Below are 18,213 nucleotides of genomic sequence, written 5' to 3'. Positions count from 1 at the left end.
ACTTCATTCTGATGATATCGTGACGGTCTCTGGAAATATTAGAAGTATAAATAATAGTGAAGAAAAAATATTTAAGGGCAACTTTCAGCCAGACTTTAGCCTTTAATGAACATCAGGTACTTGAAAAATTGAAAGCTAACTCAGATCAGATTACCAGGACTCACTTACTCCAACCGCACCAAAAATTGACTGTAATAAATCAGTTTATTGGCCCCACACTGATATACCCCTTCCACATTGTTTTGGTTGAGAAAATTCCCAAATCAAGTCTGTTAAAAGCCGACAACATGATCAGAAGCGCACTTAAAGAAATTCTACAACTTCTGAGTGACACACCGCAAAGTATGATCTTTTCGAGCTACAAATATAAAGGGTTAGCACTAATGCGCGCTACTTGGGAAGCGTACCTTCAACAGCTGAACATCAATCTTAAGCTAGAAGCTGTGAATGATTCGCACGTAAATGCTGTTTGAAATTTCACAGCAATAAAAACTCGCTGCCTATCTGAACTTCAACTCAATGAAGAGACATCAACGAAATCTGTTAGACAACTGCGCGATATACTTAGAACACGCGAATATGAAGCTTGGTGTGCATATTCACAGAAAGGAAGAGGTGTTGAGTTATTTGCTCAAGTTCCTGCTGCTAATTCTTGGGCTACCAGAAGGGATGGTTTAACTTGTTCGGAATGGAGGGAGATGTTGAAGATGACCGCGTTGGTTGCATCAGTATGTACTCTGCCGGGACGTTCTACCAGCACAGGCCACTGCAGACACTGCAGTGAGTATGAAACCTTACCACATGTGCTGGGGAGTTTCCCTCAAGGAGAACTGCTTAGGATCAAATGCCATAACATCATCAGAAACCTGATTGCTAATGCTCTTCATCTCAAAATTCTAGAAGTGTACGAAGAAGTCCACTGCATCGCCAAAGGAGGCAGCACTCGCAGGATTGATATTATAGCGATTGACAGACGGAGGAACGAAGCAGAAATTATTGATCCTACGGTACGCTTTGAATCTTCAGCCTCTCAGCCGACTGATGCAGATAATGAAAAAAAAGGATATCTATTATCCAACCATCCCTTTCTTTCTTGAGTCGTATAACCTTAAAAAATTTACGGTGACTGGACTTTTCTTTGACGCGAGGGGAACAATTCCCAAATTTTTTGTCATATGGCGACAAAAATATAAACTAGCGAGAAGTCTACAAAATGAGATAGTCGTCTCACTCATCAAATACTCAGTTTCGATTCTTTGTCACCATTTATATGGAGTTCATGCCATTTAACATGGTTAATTGTAACTTATTATTTTTTAAAACATTAATCTTCTTTATCTTCCCTCAAAATTGTTATTGTATATTATTCTGTGTCTTATGGCAAATCTAGGGTGCCCTGGATCAGAAAAAAAAAAAAAAAAATAATAATAATAATAATAATAATAATAATAATAATAACGAAACGTGCAGTGAGAAGGAACTAGGCCACGAGAAAATAACAGGGACAAGAGAAATCCAAAAGTTAACAATGTAAATAAGAGATATCTAACAATAAATAAATGAATAATTAAACATTTCTCAACAAGACAGTAAATCCCAGACAAGAGTTTGCTAGACAGTAAAGCATATGAAGGAAACCTCAGACAACAAGAAAAATGTGCCACATTTACAATAAAGAAAATCATAAATACATCAAAAACCGTATGAATAAGTATAGAGCGTACAATAAAGAGTGGTAAAACTCCAATAAGAGGAAACAACCTAAAAAAAAAAGAGAGAAGAAAAGAAGATGCAAAAGGAAGGGAATATGGGAATGGAAGTAGGGATCAAACTGGGGAAAGGATTCTCTTCGCCGTGTGTAATTACTATTCAGGATGTTTTATTATTATTATTATTATTATTATTATTATTATTATTATTATTATTATTATTACTGCAAAAAGTAGCATTGGTCCTAGGAAGCAGATAATGCGAGATAAAAATTCCATTGTCCGTAGTACAGTTCGTGGTTGAAAATTTTAAGTAGAAATAATGTCTTGCATAATTTTGATGGCGTAATAAGCTGGCGAAAGGAAAGTTCAACTGGGGCAGATGGCCCACAGAAGAATCTAGAGTCAAAATAACATTATGATAGGTCTTGCTCACCAAATAATCCGAAGACTTATAGTCCAGATGGTAATGATAATATAAACGTAGCACAGTTGTTTCGGTGCTCCACCACTCCGAGACAAAGGCAGACTCAATTTTAGAGCGGTGGAGGAGAGAATGTATAGTGGTATAGAAACGTCGAGAAGAATAGAGAAGCAGAAAGCCAGCATATTCCACAAATCACGTGTCCAATAGAAGTTAGCACAGGCATACACAGCAAGCATAGAAGGCGATGCGTGGAGAAAATGATGACGTCAGAGTCACGTGATGAACGGAGTAGGCAGGCAGCAGTGAGCATAGCAGTAGGGTGAGTGAAGTAGCGGCATCGTGATTGTAGAAAGGGCAGACTGCGAAGGTAGGAAACATACGTAGCATTTAGCGGAGATCGTAACAAGCAGCGAAGATGAGATGGAAGGGATTGAGCCACTACAAAATGATTAAGAACAACGTCAGGGTCTTCGTACGAGGAAAAGGCCCTGGATCCCTAGGGAAATTGAAGGTTTTGGTTATACCTTCTATTCGTTTCTGCTGCCACCAACATCAGTGGATTAGGCCTACTGGGGATACCACTATTAAAAAAACGTGCCAGGTTCTCTACCGCTGGGTAGTGTGGAAAAGAGTACACATGATTTATGACCCCCTGTCCTCCCCGCGCAGCCTTTTCCCCTTGAACTCGCTTTTTCTTATTTGTTTTACGTCCTATATTTACGCCAATAAGGTGTACGCATACATAGTATAGGACAAAGGGCATGTTGAAGGATTTGTCAGGCTACAGGTACCACCCCTGTTAAAGAATAATAATGTTATTGATTTTACATCCTGTAACACTTTCAACTAAAGATGCCACTCCTCGTAAATGAGGCCCTTATCTGTAAACAAAATATGATCCACTAAATCTTCCGGTTGACGATGGACCCACTCACTGAAGGTTATGCACGGTGTATAATCTCCCTCTGATAGGTGCTGAACACGCTGTAGATGCCATGAATGCTGCTGATCTTTCCATAATGTTCACAGGATGGTCCAATTACCACTGCCATGATTTGGCAAATACAGTAATCCTGCTGGAGTTCTTTGTAGCAAGTTCTAATATGTTGTCCTCTGCAAGAAGATCATGTCTAGGCCCACCAGCATCACGCCTGGGCATGACAATTTCCAGTGTCAGCTATTCTCTGTATGGCTGCTACAAGACAACCTCTTACTAGATGGTGCAGCATTCCTTTCTCTTACCCCTCACTTCCGGCTCACTTGTTTCCAATATAAATGTTCCGTTATTGCACATTATAAATTTTCCACCTAACTCATTCCTGGTTGCCAGCGCTTAGCCCCAGTGTGCTAAGTTGGGTTCATCAGTTGGTAAATAGCACACCCACCAAGATGCATGGCTTGTGCATACCAAGGAGGCCACTCGCGTAGGCTACTTGGAGCCACCGGCAGTGCCAATGCACATGAGAGACTTTGTCTCATTACAACGAGTCTCTCTGGCTGTCATTCTTCCACTCAGGGCACTCGCTTCTTCCCTCAGGTCTCAAACTCTGGATTCTACAACCTGGGGACATTGCCTTAAAAGCTCTTCAACCAGTTTGTTGATGTCTTGCATAATGCCAGTCTTTAACTTTATTTCCAGAGAGTGCACTTCTTGTTCTAACTTAATTGTCCATCTTTCAGTTCACTTAATTCTGATTTTACTTCACTGAACCATTGGTCCTGTTTGGATGAGAGTTCAGTTTTAAGTTTGTCCTGACTGGATGTAAGTTTACTTTTAAGTCCAAGTTCCTATTCGTTAGATTTCAGTCCACTCTTAATTTCTTCTTGACAGATTTAGGTTAATTCTTGACTTTGCTTGTGATCTTAATGAGAAAAGCATGGAGCTGTTCATTATCAATTTTTTCTACTCACTAGAAAAATCTATAAACTATGAAATATGCTACTGGTTGATCCCGATTCTGATACCAGTTGTAACATGATGACAGGGTGGTAGATAAATACATAAATACATGGCTGGTAGCGTTTACTTTAAGATGAATGAACTAACTCTAATAACTGCTTGCATGCAGGCACACAATAATACTAATTAGCTCTCTCTCTCTCTCTGTTCTCACTGTTCAGTCACACTAGGGTATTTCAGTCCAACACTTATGAGTAGAGCCCAGAAGTTAGGCATTTATTTTGGGTTAAAATAGGCAGGAAAAAAGGCATTTGAAATACTGAAAATAGGCATTACGGTAATTAAAATAGGCATTCATTAGGAGTGAAAGCAAAGAGGAATCTCACTCATTATTAATGAAAATATGTATTTTAAATACTCATTCATTTCCTTATTATCAATTTATCACATAATTAGCCTAATTACTCTTACTTTCCTTGGTTACAAGCAACAACAAGGTGCTTTTTCAAAGTATCAACTGTCATAGACAGACGCTTGTCAGAAAGAATGTTTTTCATCATGGAAAAGGAACGTTCTACTTCCACTGAAGTGATTGGCGCAAATTTGAAACAAGCTATTTCGGAAGGACACATGCCGGTTAAAACAGAATTTTCACCTTTCAGAACATCGCGAATGTTCTTAATTTTTTCAATGTCCAGATTAGCACTCAGAACACGTTTACACTTTTCACCAACACTGTTTCCTTTTTCTCCTGGTGCTTGCAGCAGTTTATTTACTGCATCTTCGAAGATCGCCATAGATGATACCAGCGAATCATCTCTTTTCTCCAACTTAAAGATTGCTTCCGGTATCACAATATAATGTGCTGTTATAAATGCCAGATCATTGCTGAGCTCTTCATGGTCCAACAACTTTTTTACCTCGCGAACTGAAGCAACTTCGTCTACTGATAAGGCATGAAGTACCTCACGTATCTTGTCCAAATTGTTGCTGTAATATATGACTGCTGAGATCCAGGTTCCCCATCTCGTGAGAACTGGCTGTGGAGGTAAAGGGAGCTCTGGTGCCATGTCCTTGAAAATCCAGATTCGGGAGGGTGATTTTAGGAAGATTTTCTTGGTATTCGAAACCAACTTATCCACGTGAGGATACAAACTTCGTATCTCTTCAGCAATTCTTTGCAGTCCATGGGCTAGACATGTGAGGTGGAGCATTTTAGGAAAGAGAACTTTCAAGGCTGTAGCTGCTTTTTTTTTTTTCCATGTAAGGTGCCGCATCTGTGACAAAAAGTAGGACATCATCGTCCCGTATTCCATCCGGCCAGAGTAACATTAATGAATTTGTGAACAACTGTGCCACTGTAGAGCCATTTGCTCTCTCCATCTCTTCTGTCGTCAAAAGAAATACTGATGATAGGTCAGTTTGCTTTGCTTCCATAGTTCCAACGATGACGTTGGCCATGTAACGTCCCATTGCATCCGTAGTTTCATTAACGGAGATCCAGATCTTCTTTTCTGCAACTCTGCTTCGAATCCTATGCAGGGTCTCTTCAAAGGAGATATTCAAATACGTTTTCCTTAATGTGGATTCTGATGCAATTTCTTCTTTAGTGTACTTCTGCAGAAACGTCCTGAGGGATTGATTTTCCAGTTTCCAGAACGGAATTCCGGAGTCCAAGACAGCTTTACATAGATCCAGGGAAAACTGAGATTGCCTGCTGGATGTTGTAACTGCTGTTGATATTAAATTGATCTTAGGGCCAACAATATTTAACCTAGACTTATGTTTCGTTGTTGAGTTATAAAGTACTTTTTTTCGTGATTAATAGATTTTTCTCAGATTTTGCAAAATAGTATAGCTCCATCAGTAGAAAGCGTATCCGAACCGAATTCGCGAACATAGCCATGTAATTTACCACGCAACAATGAAAATTTCAGCATGATAAATAAATCAGTGCGAACACCCAAGTTGTCTTTAACAAGTTCAAAGTAGACTAACAGCTTCTTTTATGTTTGGCCTGTTATACAGAAGTGATTTCCTCCCTTCCTCTGCATTATCTTATCATTTCGAAATCGGGAATACCAGGCAATTACGCATTGTCACAGCAAAAGGGGTGTGAGAAAGAGACAAGACGTACTTCCCTCATCCTGTCTCTTTCCTGGTATTCATTATGCTTGTGCATTCCTTTCACTAATAAAGGTTCTGTTATTTACAGAGGTTAAATGAATGAGTTAAGAAAATAAGCTTTTGATTGCCTGAAAACAAATAAATGATTTACAGGAAACAATATTCTAAATAGATATTTGTGACGGCAATATGTAATTTAATTTGTGCAACCTTATTTTTTGTCTTCGATGTACTGAAATTCATTATGTTCTTTTTTAAAAGTGTAAATTGCGGAAAAAAATTGCATAACGATCAAAAAAGGCAAAAAAGGCTTTAAATCTTAAAATAGGCAAAAAAGGCAAAATAAAAATTACTTCTACACTTCCTAAATGCACGAAAACATATTTATCTCTATCTGATTCTTCAACATATCCAGTCAGATAAAAAAAGGCATTTTGCCTAACTTCCGAGCTCTACTTATGAGCTACAACAATTACACTACACATGCATGATACACAATCACAGCAAGTTGTTTTTTGCTCTACATGATGACGTAAATATTTTATATTGTGCTAATTTTGTTTCCATCTAGGCTCTCTTTTGTTTTTTCATTTGTTCCTTCATTATGTTTTTTGGCATTTTTTAGCTTGTATTATGTAAATTATTTCAACCCCTCCCCCCCTCCAATTTTTTCACTGAAGATGGCTCAAACGAGCTGAAACATGTTTGAATTTGATTACTCCGTCTAAGGATGGAATATAGGATATATTGAATTTGGAAGATAAATTCAATTTTTCACCTTTGTAAAGGTGAAAACCATCAATACGGAATGATTCTAATATCTTGTAATCCAACATCACCTTCGAATGTCGACCAAAAAGTTCCCAAGTGCACATAGCAAGGAAACGATACCAAAGATGATCAATCGCATGCATCATAATCACTGGGGTGTATAAATATCGGTAAAGGAAACTCCTGCATGCTTAATCGCTCGTAATAACGGATGCATCAGTGATAGGACTCTTGCTGTAACCAAAGGATAATACACAGTTTAATATAGGAATTTGGAAGGGATAGACAAAAACTGTCATTATAACGGGGTTCTCGTTATATGCCGTACTCGCTATAGCAGACTTCTACTGTACATCAGAGAATTGGAACTGATGAGGAGAGAAGTATATGTGAAGATGTGTATCTTTTCCTTGTCCTTCCAAGAATTTGATCTTTTCTCTCCTTTCTGTAGCATCCTGTATATACATTGATCCAATGTTATTTATCCATAGTGATTCTTATAATCTTATATATAACAATACTCAGCACAAGGTAGAACATACTAAGTAACAGCAAAGAGATCAACAGAAAAGACAGAGACAAATGCAAAAACATAAAAGGGGAAGGATGAATTCCACATCTTCCTACATGGGCTGGCCCTTCTTCAGTCTTGGTTCTCTTTCTTCTTAGCATGCAGCAAGTTCATTTCTGTATCACAGTTTCAATAGGAGGCATGCACCCACACTCCTTGAGGGGGCCATTCTTGAGAATTATTCATTTCTTGTTTTAAAATTCTTACTAGTGGCTGAAAAGAAATATATCAGAGAACTGGAACTGAGGAGAGAAGTGTTGTACTAGCGTGTGTGAAGATGTACTGTAGATCTTTTTCCTTGTCCTTCCAAGAAATCAATTTTTTATCACCTTTCTGAGGTGTCTTGTACATACATTGACCCAATATTGTTTATCCTTAATGTTTCTTATTTGTATTTTTATTTTGTAGAAACTATTCCAGTAATAAAATATACAAATTTAACCTAATGTACAGAGTGAAGAGAGATATAAATTACGATAAAAATGAACATTAGTGAATGGAAGAACATAGGGAAGAGGCTTATATATAACCATACTTAGGTTGCTACTGGATTTAACTGGATTTAACATTGTGCACCACATTATCAAACTTTCACCGACACAACAGAATATTGTATGTCAACACAGCACCTTCAAGAAGAAGAATCTTAACGCCAAGTTTTACTGAATCATCCCATATGGACAATTTTAATTTTAATGCCAACAATATATTTTTAAGTGTTGTGCTCTGAAAAATCCTGAACACTCTTCACCATTTTAATTGACGTATTTGGCTACCCGAATTATTTTAATGTGTTGCTTTGTCCTTGTCCTTGTTGCTTTCTCTTACAGACTCTTGCGGCTGATGATGTCTACAAGCTAGACGAAACATGTCCCGTCATATTTTTAAAAATGATTTGTAAATAATTAGATAATAAAGAATCTTGGTATTGTAAAGGTTGAACATTTGACTCAACCTTCAAAGTAGCCTGCTGAAGCCAAGAATCATCATCATCATCATCATCATCATCATCATCATCATCATCATCATCATCATCATCATCATCATCATCATAGAAGAACTAAGCAATGTGTCAAATTTATTCTCATTCTTAATTTTTTGTCTAATAAACAACATAAACATAATATTTCATAAGATCAACATACACACAAGTATTAGACCAGTGTTAAGTGGTAATGAGATGTTAAATGTGAAGGAAAAATCTCTACTCACCTTACATAAAGAGATATAGGCACCACGGTGTTAAGAACTATAGCATACGAAAAGAAGACAAGGAGTGCAATCACAGTGGCACCCTCTAGCGGATCAGTGGGAACTAACTTATCCCACTGAAGATACGTTTGGAAGTACTGGCCTACGAGCGTCTCCCAGATTCCACACGCAATCATACAAAACAGGCACATGGAAAGTAGAAAAAATACAATCTGGAACAGAATATTTATACAGTGTGGTGAAAAATGTTACAGACTAATTTTTTAAAGAGGGTCTATGGTAAATTTCACATTACTCCATGGAAAGCCTCCTCAAGACAGTCCATCAGTTGAGCAATTACCTCTCTTATGCAGAAGAAAGTATTGATCCACCAGAATTTCTGTAGCAATGGAAGGAATGTGAACCAGTGAAATGACTTCATTCCTGTTACCAACAGTGCTCAAATCTGATTTCTATATTTGACTTCAATGTAGGTACTGCTAGTGTATTCATTCATTCATTCATTCATTTACAACCTAGAATACACACACACCCCCCTACCTAACTGTGAGATTTACATATAGTTTGTTCTTGCAAGAAGACATACAGTAAGCAGAAACTCTAAAAAGTAGGATTTACATCAGAACACAGAAACATCAGTATTACTGTGACCTTGATCTGCCAGAGAAATATGCTTACAGTAGTTATTCATGCATATAATAAAGAGACTAGTGTTCTGGTTACAGTTTCATATTCTCTTATACAGAAAAACAATTATAATAGGAAAACTCTCAACAACTTTGATCTGGTTTCTGGTATTCTAAAGCACTACACAGCAGTTTGATCACATTTATGTTCCTTGTGATAAACTATGTAGTAAAATAAGCATGACTCTGCATAACAGTGAGATTCTCAACACTGATTGTTGCTTTATCATTTTGTGAGGAGAAAATCACTGATACAACTTCCACATGACCGAATCTATGCTCTCAGTGATGTTATTGTGAAGCAATGTGATTCATTAGTCTGAGATAACTTTCCATAAATCATGTATAGTACTAAGGAATTAACTTCATGCATTGTAACACTGATGGCTTCTCAGCTAAACGATGAACATATTTTCATGTCCTCCAGTTATTAAAGCATGAATCTGCTGGGAGTGTTAGAAAGGAATTTCATATTCACTTTCCTAGTGTGTGAGTGCAATAAGTGAAGGAACTATAAAAATTCATGAATAAATCCAAAACTGTAGGTTCAGTGCAGCCAGCCTCATGGTGTAGTAGTAGTGTGCCTTTCTTCTACCTGGGTTCAATTCCTGGCCAGATGAGGGATTTTTAACTGAATATGAAGGCTGGTTCAAAGTACACTCAGCCTACAATTGAGGAGCTATGTAATGGTGAGATAGCAGCCCTGGTCAAGAAAGCCAAGAGTATTAGTCGTGCTGACCATGTATCAGATTATAGTCACCTCACAATTTGCATGCCTTCGGACAGAGCAGTGCTTGCTTGGCAGGCTAAGGCCTAACAGGGTTGTTGTGTCATGGGGTTTGTTTGTTTGTTTGTTTGTTTGTTTGTTTGTTTGCTTGCTTGCTTGTTTGTTTAATGCTGTTATGTTGTAACAGATGGTGGATTTTGCTGTAGGCATATGCTCAGTGTGCGTCATTCACTGCCAATAAGCATGTGAAAAGGACGGCAATTATTTATGATTAATCCTGAACAAGAAACTTAAATCCAGCTAGGCCACCAAAGTGACTTTGAGAGAAAGTAAAATGTAGACAATCCTCAAAATATTCAACCATTACCTAAAGCCTAATGTTAGTGACAAGATAACTGTATGCACCCATATCCAACCTTGGGCGCATCTCTCTACAGGGTCAGGTATGAAGTGAGATGAATCTTCATAGCAAGCTTTTTCGACCGCATGCACTTCCTGATGTCAACCTCATCAGGGGAGTTACTGAGATGAAATGAATGATAGGATATATGATAGTAGGAAGGGAGAGGATGAAACCTGGTTCCAGCACATAGCTTCTCTTGTTGAATAGCACCAAGGCTTTATGTCCATATCTAATGGACAAATCACCATCAACAGTGCCATATGCCCTCACTCTCCACATTAGCCATGCAGAGAAGTTTGAAACTGAATCCAGTCATTTGGCACACAATCTAGTGATTAGAAATTGTATACTACCACCACCCCTACCCTACCAGATACATTCTGATGGTGAAAATTTTTTGACCAACAAGACTTGAACCAGCTAACCAAGCAGTGTCAGATCATACAGACTTGACATCTTAACAATCATGGCCACCAGGCAGGTTGTTGGTGAAGAGATAATTATTTACAAAATATCAATGTAGTTAAATATATGAAACAATACAGTTCTGAGAGTTAGTAAACGGCGTGCTCTTTTGCTCAGTATCATTACTAACAGTACAAGGCATAATACCCCAATGTCCAGACATGTTGAAACACTGCTTAGCAAAATAACATTCATTTAAATGAGCGACCCCATAGAAACTACAGGCTTGGCCATGAGTGGTAGTGAGTGTGTTCAGAGATGTGTCCTATAATTCTATCTCTTCTTTTCATCAAATTTTGCCAAACCGATAAAACTTGATTCAGTATCTTCTCATTTGTCATTCAATCTATCCAACTCACCTTCAGCATTCTTCTGTAACACATGTCAAAAGCTTCTTTTCTCTTAATTTTGGAGTTATTTACCATCCATGTTTCATTTCCATACAATGCCACACTCCACTATCAGCACCAACAAAGATGGGTAGGACCTACGCATCTTTGGTAATAGTGATAAATCATCAATATGGACCATAATGAAATTAATTTCATGTGCCACACTCTATATGAAAATCTTTAAAACATCTTTCTAATTCTTTTCTTTTCTTTTCTTAAGGAAGGGCTTCCTTGCTTGTACTATTCTGCATTTTATGTCCTCCTTACTTCTGTCGGTGTTAGTTATTTCACTACCCAAGTAACAATATTCATCTACTTCCTTTACATCTTAATTTCCTAATTATATTTCACACGTCACCTGACTTTGTTCGACCACACTCCATTACTTTTGATTTGAACTTATTTATTTTCATCTTGTATTCCTTCCCCAAGACTCTGTCCATACCATTCAGCAATTTCTCCAGATCTTCTGCAGTCTCAGATAAAATAATATCGTCAGCAAATCTCAGGGCTTTCATTTCCTCTCCTTGGACTGTGAGTCCCTTTCCAAATTCCTCTTTGATTTCCTTACCACCTGTTCTATATAAATATTGAAAAGGAGGGGAGACAAACAGCAGCTTTGCCTCGTTCCTTTTTGGATTGCTGCTTCGTTTTCAAAGCCCTTGATTCTTATCACTGCAGACTGATTCTTATTCAGATTGTAGATAATTCTTTATTCTTTGCATCTGAGCTCAATCACCTTCAGAATATCAAATAGCTTGGTCAAATCAACATTATCGAATGCCTTTTCCAGATCTACAAACGCCATGCATGTGGGCTTGTCCTTCTTAATGTGGTCCTCTAAGATCACGGTAAATTAAGGTTTTCAAAGGTCCACCCATTCAATACATGTGAGTCAATCACATGTCATACGGATACTAGTTTCGGCAGTCAGTAATTCAGAGGGAATGTCATCAATTCCAGGTGCCTCCTATTTTGGTCTCTCAAAGCTCTATCAAATTCTGACTTCAAAATTGGGTCTCCCCTTTCATCAGTATCAACAGCCTCTTCTTGTTCCAGGACCATATCATCTATTGTACGCGCACTTTTTAGTAATAAATGGACACCCTAGTGCTGAATCGGTCGACCTCGGTTATCTTCGAGATTCGTATTGGCAACCTTTGAAACACAAACTAAGAATCGCTTATGATAGCTGTGCGACATCTGGCGTACACTTTACGTACTCGTACTGTTGTTGTTTACACAGCAAAGCCAAACTATAGAATTCATGCTAGGCACGAGTTTCGCATCGAGAAATGTTATATAATATTATATATTGTGTGTGTGACACAGTTGTTGGCGTAAGACAATAAAGGTTTAGAAAATTCATATCGATTGACCATATTATCGATTCAATTCAGATTTCATTTCCATTCAGTTGGCAGTATTACCGGAACCAGCAGTGCTCCCTCCTTACTTCTCAACACTGTACAAAAATCTATCACTAAAAAGTGCGCATACAATACTTCTTTCTCTCAATACAGCTGTTGTATATGTTCCTCTAAGGTTAGATGTAAAGTTATTTCTTCTGAAGCCAAATTGATCTCCTAACTCAGTTTTTACTTGTCTTTCCATTCTTCTGTAAGCAATAAGTGTTACAATTCTGCAGGCATGAGATACTAAACTAATCGTGAGGTAGTTTTCATACTTGTCAGCACCAGCTTTTATGGGAATAGGTACAACAATATTCTGACGAAAATCGGATGGCACTTCTCTTGTATCATACATCTTACACACTAAGTGGAATAACTTTGCCATGCTGGTTTCTCTTAAGGCAGTCAGTAATTGAGAGGGAATGTCATCAATTCCAGGTGCCTTGCTCCTATTTAGGTCTCTCAAAGCTCTATCAAATTCTGACTTCAAAATTGAGTCTCCCATTTCATCAGTATCAACAGCCTCTTCTTGTTCCAGACCCAAATCATCTACTTCTTTCCCTCAATACAGCTGTTGTATATGTTCCTGCCAACTTTCTGCCCTGTCTTCTTTCCCTAGAAGTGGTTTTCAATCTGAGCTCTCTATATTCATACACCTAGTTCTCCTTTCTCCAAAGGTTTCCCTGATTTTCCTGTATGAAGCATCTACCTTTCTTAAGACCGAACAACGTTCAACATCCTTGCACTTTTCTTTCAACCATTCTTCCTTAGCTGTCCTGCACTTTCTATCCACTTCATTCTTTAATTGCCTGTATTCTTTTCTACCCTCCTCATTTTTTGCATTCTGGTACTTTTATCATTCATCTATCAAGTCTAGTATCTCCTGAGGTAACTACTGATTCTTAGTTGATCTTTCCTTTCTTCCCAACCTTTCTTCAGCAGCCCTACTGACCACATTCTTCATGACTGTCCATTCTTCCTCTATTGTTTCCTTTCAGCCTTTTTATTCAATTCTTGTGCAACATGTTCCCTGAAACAATCCCTAATACTGTTTTCTCTTAACTTGTCTAGATCCCATCTCCTTCCTTTCTTCAATTTATTCAACTTCAAATGGCATTTCATGACTAACAAGTTGTGGTTAGAGTCCAGATCTGCTCATGGGAAAGTCTTGCAATCCATCATCTGGTTCCTGAATCTCTGCCTAATCATAATGAAGTTAGTACTGTATAATTCCGAATACCACCCACACTTTTCTCCCCAAAATATTGGTTCTAAATCTTGGGTGCGGGTCGTATTAAAGCTGTTCATTCTCGTAAATATTTACTACGTTTATATGGAGTAGTGAAATAGATTTTAATATGGTTACCATACTCAATATACCACATGTAAATGGGCATTCAGGTATTATTGTGTTTTAGTGGCATTCTAGAAAACAAGATTGATTTTTTCTCAATACGGTTACAGTGGCATGTAAACTCGAAATGTAAGGTACCAGTAATGAAATATACAGAGAAGAAAGGTGTTCCACCTATCAATACTTTATTATTTATTATAAACGGATAAAATAATAAAACCGGTAATGAAATACGGTAAATAAAAAAATATGGGAAAATAAGCGGTAAATATATAAAGCCGCTGCTGCGGACGCTCGATCGTCATTAGTTTCACAAGTGATGCTGGCATGCTGGGTGCGCAAACAGCTGATCTCGCGGGATATCATACTTTGGGAGAGTCAGTCTACCTCGCTCACATTAGAGTCCCGTACCTGTCCCATGAAAGTGCTCTCTCGATAGTAAGCGATGGATTCAAAACGATGTCTGCGATCATTTACTGTGCATGAGAAACTTAAATTCTAAACGAAGCTGAAATATACAGAAATCGTGCCATTGGCAGAAAGTACGATGTTAATGAATCGTGTATTCGCGAATGGCGGAAGACGAAGAACTTCCACGGGCAGAGTGCAGTGTTTCTGGAAATTGAAGAACAACTCCACAAATTTGTGATAGAAAAACGTGAGTTAGGATGTGGTGTTTCTAGTGAAATGTATCAATTAAAAGCACTAGAGATCTCATAAGAACTCGAAACACAGGCTTTTACTGCAAGCCGCGGATGGATCCAAAACTTTTATTGGAGAAAGGGATTGTGCATTCGGAGACGTACGTCTATTACACAATGTCTCCCTGGGGTGTATGAAGAAAAATTAATGGCCTTTCAGCATCACATTGTTCATTTGAGGAAGCAAAATTCTTGGGAATGCTGAAGAGACACCTGTCTATTTTTGAAATGCCATTGGAAAATACAGTGGATACGAAGGGTTCTAAAAGTGTAACCATCAGAACAGGTGGTAACGAAAAACAACGATGCACGGTAATGTGCGTATCAGCGGATGGAACCAAAGTCCTCCATATGTGGTTCTGAATAGGAAAACACTTCGAAAAGGAAACTTGCTGTCCGGTGTTATTGTTAGAATACATGAGTCCGGCTGGATGGACAGTGCGTTAGTTGAGGACTGGGTGAAGTGCATTTGGCAACGTCACCCGGGAGCTTTGTTAAAAAAACGAAACGTGCTTGTGTTGGACAGTTACTGAGGACATACAACTGACGCCGTAAAAGATATGATAAGGAAAGGAAAAACCGATCTTGAGATAATTCCCGGAGGACTCACTTCTATTCTACAACTGTTGTATGTGTGTGTGAACCGGCCTTTCGAAACTACAATGAAACAGTTGTATACTGAATAGATGTCTGATGGTGATTCACGTGTTAACACCCACCGGACGAGTGAAGAGGTTTGAAGACGGACTAATATGCAGCTGGATCAAGACCGCATGGGCGCGCATTCCCAACTATCTAGTGTCCAAAAGCTTTAAGAAATGAGGAATTTCAAATTCAGTGGACGGTAGGTAGTGAGGATGACTATTTGTGGAAAGATGTCAGTCAAGGAAGTTCCTGTGGTAAAACTGCAGATGATGACGGTGAATTGTGAATGATCTGAGTATTGGACCGATTTTATTTATGATTTTGTGTTGATTTTATTAATTGTACGCTGTTTGAATTTATATTTGTGGTATATTTGAAGAACATTAAATAGGTATGTAAGTTTTTTTTATTTTTTCCCTATTTTGCCATCTCAAATTTAGGGTGCGGGTCTTATTCGGTGGCAGGTGGTATTCAGGATTATACGGTATATTTGATACCTTCCAGTGTCTCCTGCTCTTGTCTATGTATACAGCCATAGTTTGTGGTGTCTGAACAAAGTATTAGCAAGGACTAAGTTATCAACAGCGCAGAATTCAATCAGCCGACTTCCTCTTTCATTCCTTTGTCCCAATCCGAATTCTCCTACTGTATTACCTTCTCTTCCTTGGCCTAAAACTGCATTCTAGTCTCCCATCACAATTAGATTCTTGTTAACTTTTAACTATTGTATTAAATCTTCTATCTCTTCATGTATTTATTCGATATCTTCATCATCTAATGAACTAAGAGGCATGTAGACCTGCACTATTGTGATGGGTACTGGCTTGGTGTCCATCTTGACAACAATAATCCTTTCACTGTGCTGGTCGTAGTAGCTTACCTGCTGCCATATTTTCTTATTCATTATTAAATGAACTCCTGAATTTCCCATTTGATTATGTGTTGATAATTCAGTAGTAGTAGTAGTAGTAGTAGTAGTAGTAGTTGTTGTTGTTTGAGCTGTCAGCCCATAGACTGGTTTGATGCAGCACTCCATGTCACCCTATCCTATGTTAACCTTTTCATTTCTACATAATTGCTGCATCCTACATCTGCTCTAACCTGCTTGTCATATTCAAACTTTGGTCTACCTCTACTATTCTTACCCTCTACACTTCCCTCAAAAACCAACTGCACCCACACTTCCCTCAAAAACCAATTGCACAAGTCCTGGGTGTCGTCTTCTCGTCAAATTTAGCCAAATCAATCTCCTCTCACCAATTCGATTCAGTACCTCTTCATTCGTGATTTGATCTATCCATCTCACCTTCAGCATTCTTCTGTAACACCACATTTCAAAAGCTTCCATTCTCTTTCTTTCTGAGCAATTTATCATTCATGTTTCACTTTCATACAATGCCACGCTCCTGACGAAAGCCTTCACAGACATCTAATTCCTATATCAATGTTCAAAGCGAACAAATCTCTTATCTTAAAAAAGGCCTTCTTTGCTTGTGGTAGTCTGCATTTTATGTCCTCCTTACTTCTGCCATCATTAATTATTTTACTACCCAAGTTAAAATATTCATCTACTTCCTTTAAGGCTTAATTTCCTAATCTAATATTTCCTGCATCACCTGACTTCATTCTGTAGTTACCTGACCAAAAATCCTGCTCTTCTGCCAGCATACTGCACTTATATCAACTACATCTAACTTTAGTTTATCCATTTCCCTTTTCAGATTCTCTTAACCTACTACAACGATTTGAACTTCTAACATTCCATGCTCCGACTCACAGACTGTCGGTACTGATCTTCTTGATGATTGTCCCTATCATGTAGTCCCCACCTGGAAATCTGATTGGAGGACTGTTTTACCTTCAGATTATTTTACCTGGGAGGAAGTGATCATTAGTACATCATTAATTAATTAATTAATTAATTAATGCATTCATTCATTCATTCATTCATTCATTCATTCATAGAGAGCTGCATGTCCTCAGGTGTTAGTTATGGCTGTAGTTTCAAGCTGCTTTCAGCTGTGTAGCAGTATCAACAAGGCTTAGACATGTTAACTATTGTACAAAACCACATCAGTCAATCATCTAGACTGTCGCCCTTGCAACTTACGAAAGGCTGCTACCTCCCTTTTGATGAACCATTTGTTAGCCTGGTCTCTCAACAGATACCCATAGGATTACACCTGCGGCTCAGTTATCTGCTTCACTGGGACACACAAGCCTCCCCATCGAGGCAAGGTCACATGGTTCACAGGGGAAGCGTGGTTCTTAGGGGAGGGAAGCACATTCAAATATGGCCATCTGTGTTAAGACGGAAATCCCTGACCCAGCCGTGAATTGAATCTAGACCCTCTGAACTGAAGGCCACTGCACCGACAATTCAGTCAAGGAGTCAGGCAGAAAATTAATTAAAATTTGGCCATTGATCACCCAGTAAAGATCCATATCGCTGCCATCTGGCAGTTGGAATTAAAATAACAACAACAACAACAATAACAATAACAATAATAATAATAATAATAATAATAGGGTCCTAGGAGTCAACCTAGGAAGGGACTTCATGGTCCTGGTAAATGGGAGTGAAATGCCTCGTTGCGACCATCTGCAACAATAAACTATTGGATTCAGCAAGAGAATCCAACTAGCCTCTTTCACTCCAACTCCAGCACGTAACCTACAAGAGGTGCCCCTGTTAAGCCGAGCAACCCAGT

General features: G+C 38.3%; 1 protein-coding gene across 4 annotated transcripts in view; it reads right to left on the bottom strand.

The window, feature by feature from the left end:
- The window catches only part of ATP8B (ATPase phospholipid transporting 8B), a 940,482-nt gene that overhangs the window by 265,415 nt on the left and 656,854 nt on the right, over nt 1-18,213 (bottom strand). For all 4 annotated transcript variants that reach the window (XM_067137969.2, XM_067137971.2, XM_067137970.2 and 1 more), the window contains one exon: nt 8,718-8,929. In XM_067137969.2, the coding sequence (XP_066994070.1) occupies nt 8,718-8,929 (212 nt within the window). The remainder of the gene's footprint in view (nt 1-8,717; nt 8,930-18,213) is intronic.

Source organism: Anabrus simplex, chromosome 1 (genome assembly GCF_040414725.1).
Source record: "Anabrus simplex isolate iqAnaSimp1 chromosome 1, ASM4041472v1, whole genome shotgun sequence".
Classification (NCBI taxonomy): Eukaryota; Metazoa; Arthropoda; class Insecta; order Orthoptera; family Tettigoniidae; genus Anabrus; species Anabrus simplex.
The sequence above is the reverse complement of the archived record's forward strand: the minus strand, read 5'-3'. Positions and strand labels throughout refer to the sequence as shown.